General features: G+C 39.7%; 1 protein-coding gene and 1 pseudogene across 1 annotated transcript in view; both read left to right on the plus strand.

Annotated features, from left to right (window-relative positions):
• Positions 1–10,867, plus strand: part of HMGCR (3-hydroxy-3-methylglutaryl-CoA reductase) — a 29,673-nt gene extending 18,806 nt beyond the window's left edge. Inside the window, exons 11-20 of the mRNA XM_072992652.2 lie at positions 93–262; positions 1,563–1,757; positions 5,463–5,621; positions 5,927–6,084; positions 6,209–6,314; positions 7,032–7,202; positions 7,659–7,799; positions 7,908–8,066; positions 8,654–8,808; positions 8,955–10,867. Of these exons, the coding sequence (XP_072848753.2) occupies positions 93–262; positions 1,563–1,757; positions 5,463–5,621; positions 5,927–6,084; positions 6,209–6,314; positions 7,032–7,202; positions 7,659–7,799; positions 7,908–8,066; positions 8,654–8,808; positions 8,955–9,009 (1,469 nt within the window). The 3' untranslated portion in view covers positions 9,010–10,867. The remainder of the gene's footprint in view (positions 1–92; positions 263–1,562; positions 1,758–5,462; positions 5,622–5,926; positions 6,085–6,208; positions 6,315–7,031; positions 7,203–7,658; positions 7,800–7,907; positions 8,067–8,653; positions 8,809–8,954) is intronic.
• On the plus strand, positions 4,754–4,904 carry LOC140705127 (U1 spliceosomal RNA; annotated as a pseudogene).
• Positions 10,868–11,703: the final 836 nt, after the last annotated feature.

Consider the following 11,703-nt stretch of genomic DNA (forward strand, 5'->3'; position numbering starts at 1 on the left):
TGAAGTTATTTTTGTTCTGTAATTTTAAAAAAATTATCCTTGAGCACAGTCATTTGTTTCACTTTCAAATACCACTGTTTATGTTTATGCAGATGAAGCTGTAAAGCCTCTTCTTCCAGAATCATCAGGAAAGGCCACATTTGTGGTTGGTAGTTCTCCTGCAGAAAATCCATCAATTGATAGCAGAAAAGAGACAGGAGTTGACTTTCCTAAAGAGCCTCGCTCTGTGGAAGAATGCCTCTGTATACTGCAGAATAGCAAGGTACAATATATATATCTATAACAAAGTAATTTAATACTTTAATAAAAATACATTTTGTACAAAGGTGTTTAGAATATGCGATACTAGCTGAAAATTTCAGTGGATTGTTATATATGTTTTCTTTATGAATAGTCTGAAAGCTGTTTGCTTTTTTACTTGTATTCCATTATAATAGAATTCTGAAAAAATGGGTTAAAATGCAATATTGTGGCTTCTATCCAGTCCAAAATAAAACTATTACATCTTGCATCTTTGAAAGATTAGATATAAGCAATACTAATTATTTTTTTGCTAGAGAGGGGTATCCTTGTAAATATTGTCATTGAAGCTGTTATAGCTCAAATGCTTCCCTTCGTTGGTGAAATCCTGTTGCTTAGTATAGTATGTTGCACTAGAGTAGACCCACTGAATCCGAGGATTTGGTGAGTCAACTCCTCTGTAAGTTCATTTGATTCACTTCGGCCTATTCAAGTTGCAACTTACTACACTAAAGTAACTTGGAACTTGCAGAGGAATCATCTCACCAAATTCCTACTAATTAACTCTAGTTGCATCTTACTTCAGTCTAGTAGGTGCACCTATTTAAATCAGTAGAACTTAAGGAGTTGACTCACCAAAGCCTCACTAATGCAGTCGACCAACTCTAGTGTGAATTACTATGCCAAGCAACAGAATTTCAGCCATTATCTCCTCCCTTTGCCTAGCCTTCTGTCAGTTATACTCCTCCTTTAGTAGTGGTTGTAGCAGCTTTAAATTGAACTGGCTGTTTTGAAATCTTCATGGTGAACTGGTAAACCAGCCCAATAATATACAAATTTCAGTCATATTTCCATGGAGTTCATGTAAGTTTGTGAGTCAGTTCATGTAAGTATGTGATTCCACTGCCTTCTATTTTAGAGTGCTGTAGATGAGAATGTATCTTCATGTTCCATGTCATTATTTAAATCTGCCTTTACTGACTGCTAGAATGAACAGATATTACATGTCATGATGTTAGGAATTGAAATGGATCTGTTGTTTTGCTTGACTTTAATTCCTTTTTAATTCTTTGCTCAGTTCAGTGGTTCCCAAACTGTGTGCTGCAGTGCCCCAAGGTGCCACCAAACCCACCCAGGGGCACTGCAGAATCCTTGCTCCCCCCTCTAAAGTATTGTACTGGGGGAGCTGCAGCCAGTGACCAGTAAGTCAAGGGAGCTACAAGTGGGAAAAAATTGGGAACCACTGGCTTAATTGTAAGAAGGGAAATAAATACAAAATAGACATGCAAATAGTAAAGTATTCAAATGTTGGTTTTTCCTAGATGGGTGCAAAATACCTTACTGATGCTGAAGTAATTAGTTTAGTCACTGCAAAGCATATTCCTGCTTACAAGCTAGAAACTTTGATGGAAACTCAGGAACGTGGTGTATCCATTCGAAGACAAATACTATCTCAGAAGCTTGCTGAACCGTCTTCTCTGCATTCACTGCCATACAAGAACTACAATTATTCTTTGGTGGGTAGAAGTTTGATTAAGGTTAAGAGCATGCAGATCTATTTGTTTATTAAATGAGAAATGTAGTGTTGATTTCAGATGAATTTAAAAGACTGATTATCAGTAGCAGACAGAAGTGTGCAACAGGAGGGAAATGAGAAGGGAGAGCATGAGATCTGGTTACTGATGAGTATCAAAACTATTAAGGGCCCAGCACTTGAAGTCCTGATTTCTATGGGCACTGGTAACTGTGGTGTCCCCTTGGGTTTTCTCTTGGTTCATAGTGAAGGAAACAGATGTGTGTGGGATAATCTTCATAATGGTTTTATCCAAGCATGTAGTTTTTTGTTCAGGATGTGAACTTTATCTTTGTATGGATATAGCATTTAACTCTGCAAATGTATAATCAGGTCACTGTTTTTGGTTTTATCAAACATGGTGAAAGGTATTACCCTCAAAGGATAATTTCTTAGCAGATTTAATTAATTGATTGATTGATTGATTGATTTAAGACATAAGACATAAGACATAAGAAATTTATTTGTCATTGCACTCACAAGTGGGTGCAACGAAATGAGGTGCTCTTCCCCAAGGTAAAACTGGACAACACCAATACAAAAAAAAAGTTAAAAATATACACAACACTCACCATACAAATATAAATACAGTGGGGTCTTGACTTAAGAACAGCTTGAGTTAAGAACATTTTGACTTCAGAACCACTCTCATAGGAAAATATTGACTTGACTTACATACTTAGATTTGAGTTAAGAACTGAAGAAAAACCACGTGGGAGGCAGGGAAAGTGCAAAATTTGAACTTTCAGTTAACTGTTGGCCAGTAAAAAGGGTGCCTGTCTGCTTCCTCACTCCTCCCAGCGTTTAGAGAGTGGATTGGGAGACAGTCTTCGGACTGCCTGGACTGTATTTTCCCTGCCTTCCCTGAACCTTTCTTGACCCAAGAAAAAAAGAAACAAAATATCCCCCTCTAGTGGTCGAAGGCGGAATAGCAGCTTCCCATTAATTTAAATGGACGGAAAAGAGCAGATACGGATCAAATGGTTTTCAATGCATTCCTATGGGAAATGCAGATTTGACCTGAGAACTTTTTGGCTTGAGAACCACCTTCCAATACGGATTAAGTTCTCAAGTCAAGACCCCACTGTACCCCGTTTCTCCCAGCAATTAAAATTCCACCAAAAACTTATGACCCCGCATTTAAACTCAATACTGCACTTGGGTAAAAGCTGTTCTTGAATCTGCTTTATTTATATATTTGATTTGATTTATATATTGCTGCGTTAGTGTATGCATTGCTCTGGGTAATTTACAGACTAAAATGTCCAAGCCCCATGTAACAAAATACCATCTTTTTTGCTCCATAAGACGCACCGGACATTAAGACGCACTTAATTTTTAGAGGAGGAACACAGGGAAAATATATTCTGAACCAAATAGTGTAATAAAATATTTAATAAACTATAACAGAATAATATTTGAACCATGTAAAGTGAACAGCAGTCAGCAGTGGCATTAATATAGACCATTATCAGCCAGTGATAAGACCTATACCACTCTACCTATATTTTACATTTCCTTTCATCCACCCCCTCCCCATGCTTATAGAAATGTCTCAATGACAGATGAGATTGTTGTGCAACTCTGCCCATCTATAGCTCAAGCCTATATTAAGTTAGAAATGATTTGTCTGATTTGGCACTGCATTGAGAGGTCTCTTTTAGTTGTGTGGAGGATAAATAGTGGAATTAAACTATTTAACAGCTGGTTTTTCTTATTTACTTTAGGTTATGCAAAAGAACAGCAACACAAAGCTTAACTTGATCCCATTCACCAGCAGTAGCACATGATCAGCATAAGACTAAGTCTCGTGTTTCTAACATAATTGAACATTTATAGCATGCAAGGCACAACACGTTAGGCCACACAAAGCCAAAAAAAAAAAAAAAAAAAAAACTGAATACAAACTATAGTAGCTGAAATCAGGAAGCAGGTACTGTAATCCAGTTAGAAGTCAGGAGGCACAGTTAGTTTCCTTGCTGCAACACCCTTTGGAAATACATTCTCTATTAGATGCCCAGAACTAGTTGAAAAGTTTGCAAGTTGAATCCAAATTTCCCATAAAAATGCATTGAGAATTAATTAATGCATTTTTATGGGGGGGAGGTCAGAAACTTTAAAAAACTTAAAAGAAAGTCACTTAACCAGGTACTGTAGACTGAGCCTTGCTCTTCACAGTGCCTTGGTAGACCCCAGAACAGCCAAAAAAGAGCCATAAACAGCTAAAAGCCAGCAGGCAGCCGGCAGCTGGCAGCCATTTTGTGCTCTGTGCTCTTCTCAGCTCCCTCCCCCTCCCCTCTCCCCACCTAACAGCTGATCGGCGCTGGTCTGAAAGGCTTTGCAGAGAGCTTTTAAAGCAAGTACCCCTATGCATGTTTCTACACAAGCAGGTTTCAACTCAAACGGAGCACCTTTTCACCCAAGCACAATTTAACCCAAAACAAACAGCTTTTAAAGTAAAACTAGCAGATTTTAAAGACAAGAATGCATGTTTCTACACAAGCAGGTTTCAACTCAAACGGAGCACCTTTTCACCCAAGCACTAACCCCAAACAAACAGCTTTTAAACTAAATTTTACATTTTAAAATGACAATACCAGGCAGTCCCAGGACTCTCTCTCCCAGCTCTCTAACTGCTTGTACTAGCAAGGAAGCAGACAAGCAGCCTCTTCACTAACTGAAAGTTGAATTTCCCCGCTTTCCCTGCCTTCCCCGCATATTAGGTATGCTAATATCTGTGCACTAGAGGATTGTGGGAGGAACATCCAGCCCCTGATGGGGGTCCTGTGGGGCACCCCAAAACACTGAAGAGCTCTCGTGGCCTCTTTCAGGACTGGGGCTGTGCAACCCTGTTCTGATCAGGAGGTGTAGCCAGAGGTCACCATGCCTTTGGGGGACAGGCCACAGAAAGGGGCAGTTGGTTAGGGGACATTCCAGCTCATACTTGGCAGGGGAGGTACCACTGTTGTAAAAGTGGTTTTCCTAGGGTAAGGCTCATCTATTGCATTCTGGATGTGCTAACCCCTATGATTTTCCCAAATGTGGGGAAATCAACTGCCTAAGTGGGGGACTATGTTTGTGGTTTCCCCTGTTCTTTCTAGAATTACTCTTTCCTCTTTGGTCCTTGGCTATTTTCACTGCCGGTTACCATGGGCCTGTTAGCCTTGCTGGTTTTCCAGGTGGGCTGCAGGAAACAGATCCTGGAAAGCCAGCAGTGCAGAATGGTGGGGTCTAAACAGCAAGCAGTCTCTGGTGCTAGTTCAGAGGCCTCCCAGCATGGCAATAGGGGGTTTCTGGGTGGTGGTGGTTGAACCCCTTTTTTCTGTATTCATTCCATAAGATACACATACTTTCTCCCCCACTATTTGGGGTGGGAAAGTGTGTCTTATGGAGCAAAAAATATGGTACATTCAGCAATACAGCTATTCACAAGTGTAGGTCTAAAATTCATCCAAAAAGGAAAAAAATAGCATTGACAGCAGCCAGGAGAATCAGTTGTTGAAGGCAGCTTGGAATTATTCTATTTTACAGATTAACGATCTGCAACATGTTGTAACTTGAAGGTGCTGTTTATAAAGTACCATTTGCTGTACAATACAAAGTAAATACTTATTTTTAAAATGTTTACCTGTTGATTTTTTTTGTTAAGGTAATGGGTGCCTGCTGTGAAAATGTGATTGGATATATGCCAATCCCTGTGGGAGTGGTTGGTCCCCTTCTCCTCGACAACAAAGAGTTTCAAGTACCAATGGCAACGACAGAAGGTTGTCTCGTGGCAAGCACAAATAGAGGATGTAGAGCGATAGGTGTAAGTAGTGGTCTCAGAAGCAGGATTGGTTGTACTGTTTTAAACAGTGATTATAGGTTGTAGACAGCTGTCTCTTTACCCGAACAGTTTACGTACTTACTCCCTCTTCAACCTTCTGATGCAATGCCCCCTTCCCACAAGTCAAATCTGCTGTAGAGGGTTAGGAACTCCCTGGGGATAGTGAAAGGGAGGTCCTGTTGTCAGAGCAAAAGTTTATTCATGCAGTATTCAGTAAGTTACATTATTTGTTGAACTGGCAACATATCTACAAATCATTAACTATAGTCTTTGTGTTTTCATCTTAGCTTGGTGGAGGTGCCAGTAGTCGTATTTTGGCAGATGGTATGACACGAGGGCCTGTGGTAAGGTTACCGACTGCCTGCCAGGCTGCAGAAGTGAAGGCTTGGCTTGAAACACCAGTGGCGTTTAAGATAATCAAAGATGCATTTGATAGCACAAGCAGGTTCGCATTTTGTATTATTGGGGGGGGGGACATTCTTTTTCAGCAAAGCACTTAAAAGAAGTGCACTCGAAATATGTTTTAGGACAGGTTATATTGATCGTATATTTTAAAATTCTTCATATAGGTTTGCTCGCCTACAAAGGCTTCATGTTGGTTTGGCTGGCCGCAACCTTTATATCCGCTTCCAGTCTAGAACTGGTGATGCAATGGGAATGAATATGATTTCAAAAGTAAGTTCCAGTATTTGTTTTGTGCGCCTTCTCTAATATAACCTATGGGCAAGGAGGGAAAGAAGATAAGGATTGAACTAAGAAGATGGTTTCTTTGAGAAGACCACAGTTAGAAGTACTCTCATTTTGGCTTACAAAGTTACATTGGATCAAATGTTCTGTGTTCTGTTCAGATCTAGTCCAGTGTTTACCACAGCAAGGCCATTCATAGACGTCTTACTAAGCAGCTTCTGTTATGAGTAGATTTTCTGCTATTTGTAATTATGACAAGTTTGCTGTAAAATCATGAGCAATTTTTCTAACTGCATGTTTTGCATATTGCTGCTGGAGTTCAGTAGAGGTTTTAGTGAAGAATATTGAAATGAAATTTAGTTAATATATTTATAATAATGATCTTAAAACTGCACAGTTGGAAGACAGACCCTGTGGATCATCAAGTCTGTTCCTCCAGGGAGACCTAACCTCTGGCTCTGCAGCCACATACCTGAGCTATTTCTGATTTATCCCCTGTGCACACCAAGTATCATACCTTGGGATGGATTTCATTCTATACAGCAGGGCTCCGTAGCTTTGCTTTTGGCTGCAAAGTTTGTTTCTGATGTATGGCAACTTTATGAAGTAAAGACTCCCAGAAGACCCTCTCATTAATAACTTCGCTCAGGTCTTGCAAGTTACAATCCTTTTTCTTCCCTTCCTTCCATAACTTTCTCCAAACAGGGCACTGAGAAGGCACTTGCAAGACTACAAGAAGAGTTTCCTGATGTCCACATTGTCGCCGTTAGTGGTAACTACTGTACAGATAAAAAGCCAGCTGCCATAAACTGGATAGAAGGAAGAGGAAAGTCCGTGGTCTGTGAAGCTGTCATTCCAGCAAAGGTTGTTAAAGAAGTGAGTACTGTGTGGGCTGGTTCCATTTAATGCAGCATGATTATTAAATGCTTGTGGTAAATTCATTTAAAAATTAGCTCAGTGTACTTTTTTGTTACTGTTCTCTGTCTTGCTCAGTGAAGTTCAATATGTTTTCCCTGTGGTTCCTGTGCAGAATCTCAGTAAGGCAGCTGGACAGGGCACATGTGCTAGCTTCACTTCAGCCATCGAACTGTGTTACACAGTTTCAACCATCTAGCATTTGTTTTAGTTCCCACAGTAGATACAGCTGGAAAACTGTTATTTGCTTGCTAACCGGTTGGCTATGGAATTACACGTGTGTTTATTTTCTCTTGTGAGAATTAGAAATGAGTTACCATTCTACTACCCACAAGAATTGTATCTGAGTAAAGAGTTGTGTTTCTGAATTGTGTACATTTAATGCTTCATTTTTTTATGTGGCGGGATTTATTCCAGGTACTGAAGACTACTACAGAAGCTATGATTGAAGTCAATATAAACAAGAATTTAGTTGGTTCAGCAATGGCTGGCAGCATAGGAGGCTACAATGCTCATGCAGCAAATATTGTCACTGCCATGTATATTGCATGTGGGCAGGTATGTGTTCATTTCATTTAATGTTGTATGTGTAAGTAAGAGAGAAGGAAAAAAATATATGTAAAAACCTGTTAATACTAAAATGCTATATGTTTGTGGTGGCTATAGGATGCAGCGCAAAATGTCAGCAGCTCAAACTGTATAACCCTGATGGAATCAGCTGGTCCTACCAATGAAGATCTGTATATTAGCTGCACTATGCCATCAATAGAAATTGGAACTGTGGGTGGAGGAACCAACCTTTTACCACAGCAGGCTTGTTTGCAGGTATGATGCAACAGGTGAAATACAATTGCTGAACTGTAATCCTAACCAGTTCTGTGTTGTGTCCTACAACTGAGGCCTTGGTTTCTGGCCCATGTTTTGCAATTTGGAATCTGCACTCTGCTGGAAAACTCCCACATTTAAAAACCAGATTTAAAAGCTTTTTATTGCTTGCCAGTGGACTGCAAAAGACAAGAGACACATTGTGTGTTTGTGAAATTTAACATGTTAAGTGTACTTTTTTTCTAAAATGATTTTGATTCCACATTTTGGACCATTTTGGTGTCCTGTGACTGGTAGTATTTTTCCAAGATCGCCAGAGATTTTTCCCCCAGTCTTGCTCCCTGAGTTTTTATGTCTGAGATGCCAGGCATCAAACATGTGACTTGCTGAATGCAAAGGCCTGTTGGGCTATAGAGCCTACTTAACTTTTCCAAGTTTGGGGGTGGGGATTAGAGTTTACAAGATGATGAGGACTATTTTGTTTCTGAGTTTACAAGGTGATGATGACTATTGTGTTTCTGAGTATAACATGCATGTGCCTTTTTGTAAACTTTCTAAAGCATATTATTGTCCCTTGTTACTTACAGATGCTAGGAGTGCAGGGAGCAAGTGCAGAGAACCCTGGAGAAAATGCCCGTCAGCTGGCCAGAATTGTGTGTGCTACAGTGATGGCAGGAGAGCTGTCTTTAATGGCTGCTTTAGCTGCAGGCCATTTGGTCAGAAGCCATATGGTCCACAACAGGTAAGAAAGAGCAGTTAATCCAGACGCCTTGGTCCTTTCTTCATAACAGAAATAATTAAACTTAAGCCAAACCTCTAGTTCTTATCCTGTCAATGAAATACAGTGTGGTTTTCTGACAGACTTGAATTTGTCCTTGTTTTTGACAGATCAAAAATAAATCTACAAGATCTTCAAGAAAAATGTCCCAAGAAGGTTGTGTGAATATTGACAGAAACATGAAGCAAAAAGCACTGCTGTGGCAGACTGACAAATTGAAAAGAAACAACACATCTGTGAATTTCAGATGGAAGATTCAATACAGTGACTTTGGAAAGACACTTGATGGGATCAGTGGATGTGTAGCCCTCACCTGGCTTCCTGCATCCTTTCCCCCTTTGTCTGACATAAAAGGGTGCTTCTCTGTGGGAATATTTTAGATGGTTTTGATATTGACATTGACCTCTAACTTGTCTTCAGCCATACATTTTGTAGAGTGGGGCCTCATGTGGTCTGTCCAGACTATCCAGAGTACATCATGGCTAGTACATCACAGAGGAGAAATGCCAGTTTTACAACTTGCTGTTTTTTTAAACCAGTCTACCCTACCCCACTGGTTGCTTTGCAGTGTTTATCATCATCACCATCTGTTTCCAGGCTAATCTGTATCCTCTGCATATGAGCCTGCAAAAGCCACTGACCTGGTACCAAATCCATCTCATTTCAGCAAAGTCACAAATTGCGAGTAGGATGAAAACAGCTTTCTGGGTTATCATCATCTCTGTGCCTGCTCAGTTTGCTTCTAACAAACTTATTTTTCTTTCAGTTTAGGATTTGAGTATCAGAATAATTTAATTGAGTCAAAACATTACTTAGAAGCCTCTTTCAGGATGCTTCATTTTCTATCATGCTGTGTATACAGCTTTGAAGTACTTAAATTTTTACACTGTTTAAGAAAAAATATGGATTGCTACAATACAGATATTCTTAGTAGAGACTGTATTTCAATGTTTAAAGCAACAGAGTTGAAATTCTCAGCTGCTTTCTTCAGATAGACTTGGTTTATCTTGCACTGGGCTATAAAACTGTCCATGATCCACTGGAATGTTCTCATGGACAAGTCCTGTGGAACTGAGCAGTAGCTGCTCATGCAGCTGTTAATTTTAGAGGCAGTTTTCACAGGAGAACTTCCTTGTGGCCTGTACCATTGATAATAGTAAATGCTTACATGTTTTAATGGAGATGGTTTTGAGTACGTAAGTCAGAAATCCGTTTACACTTCTCAATCATCACTTTAGAGTATGAATTTTCTGGAGGAATGGATGTGTGTTTGGAGATGCGAGACATTAAAATTCACATTGCTTTGTGATACCTTATTTAATATTTCTTTTCATGAAGTTGTAATTTATTTGGGAGCACATTCCAAGTTGCTTAAAAAAAACAAACTGTTAACCTACAGTGTTGAAATACTGTTAGAGGAAAAGTGAATGCAGTTCAGATCACTGCTTGGCATTGAAGCCTACTACAAGGGCTACTCAGATGAGCTAGTCTGAAGAGGGGGAGCAAGAGGTCAGATGTACGCCTCAGTAGTTGCTGGATGCAGTGATGGCTCACTGTTCCAGAAGAGGTAAAAATTTGAATTTGCCAGCTGGTGTGTCCTGTGGCTTCCCTTTGGTGCAAGTTCAGTAAAAATTGTGGAACTCTCATTTTTTTGTCTGTGTTTTTTTACAGAAAGTCTAGTTTGTATGTCTTAAGTTTGCAAAGCTAATGCAGATCATCTGCTGCTGCTTGCTTGTTATGTGCTGTGGCTTGTAAATAGCATCATGAGCATCCATCTTCCTACAGTATTGTTATTTCAGAGGGTTCCCTTTTTATTATTTATGCAGTTCAAAATTAATTGTTTTATTTCATGCAACACTGGCCTAGCAATAAATGGTTTGTACAGTGTCTCTTTGGGGAAATGTAACTGACATTCTGTCTGTCAAAAGTCAAGAAACCTTTTTCTATTGTTACAAATTGTGTACATTTTAGTACAGGCACTTTCTCAGTCTCAGTAAAGCAGTACATAAGCTATTGAGTTAAACCATATGGCTGATTTGTATCATTCTAAAGATAATTACTGACTGAGCTGCAGTCTTTATCAGAATTTTGGTAACAATCCTATTCCTATTGAGTGCTGCCAATAGGTTTTGCATTTCAAACTTGCCGAAGGATCCAGTTCCCCAAAATTATAACTAACAGTTTGAAATGGGTTGCTGCATTGCATATTCTGGAATCAGGGAGTAACTTTTGATAGCTGTGAGGGTTCGAGTCCTGGCTCCATTTTTTCTTCAAATAAATGGACAGACTTCCTTGGTTTGGAAATTGGAGTCACATCAATTGGATTATTTAACCAACAGTCTATATCTACAACCATTGTCTCCTTCTAACAACGGGTTAGGAGGGGGCTTCCAGTCTTTAACTTTGAACGGATTAGTCTCCTGGGTATTCCAGGAACCCGGCCAGTCCAGGGTATACAGTCTGTGTTTAATAATTGTCCATTCTCGCCCTCCAGTAGGGGCACTGTGTCTTTGTCCCAGTCATCTGTCCAGATCGGGCTTCTGGAGGAGGTAATGTTACAGAACACACACTACTGCTTTGTACAGTTGTAACAGTTATCAATGAAAGCGTGATAGATTGGATCCAAACTCAGTTTTTGAACAGCTGAACTAAAATCAATGGGATTTATTTGGTCTACTCTTAATTGTATAGTGTGCAACCAACTAATGTGAATTGACTGGCTATGAAGGTGGTGCCAATATGAGGGATTTGGATTTGGGACCACAGGCTAAGCTTTCTGGAAGATGGACTGCTGGCAAGTGATGATTTGCAACTCACAAGAGATAGGAAGAATATGTTTTGTCACAGCATGAAGAACAT

This window comes from Pogona vitticeps, chromosome 2 (genome assembly GCF_051106095.1).
Source record: "Pogona vitticeps strain Pit_001003342236 chromosome 2, PviZW2.1, whole genome shotgun sequence".
Taxonomy (NCBI): Eukaryota; Metazoa; Chordata; class Lepidosauria; order Squamata; family Agamidae; genus Pogona; species Pogona vitticeps.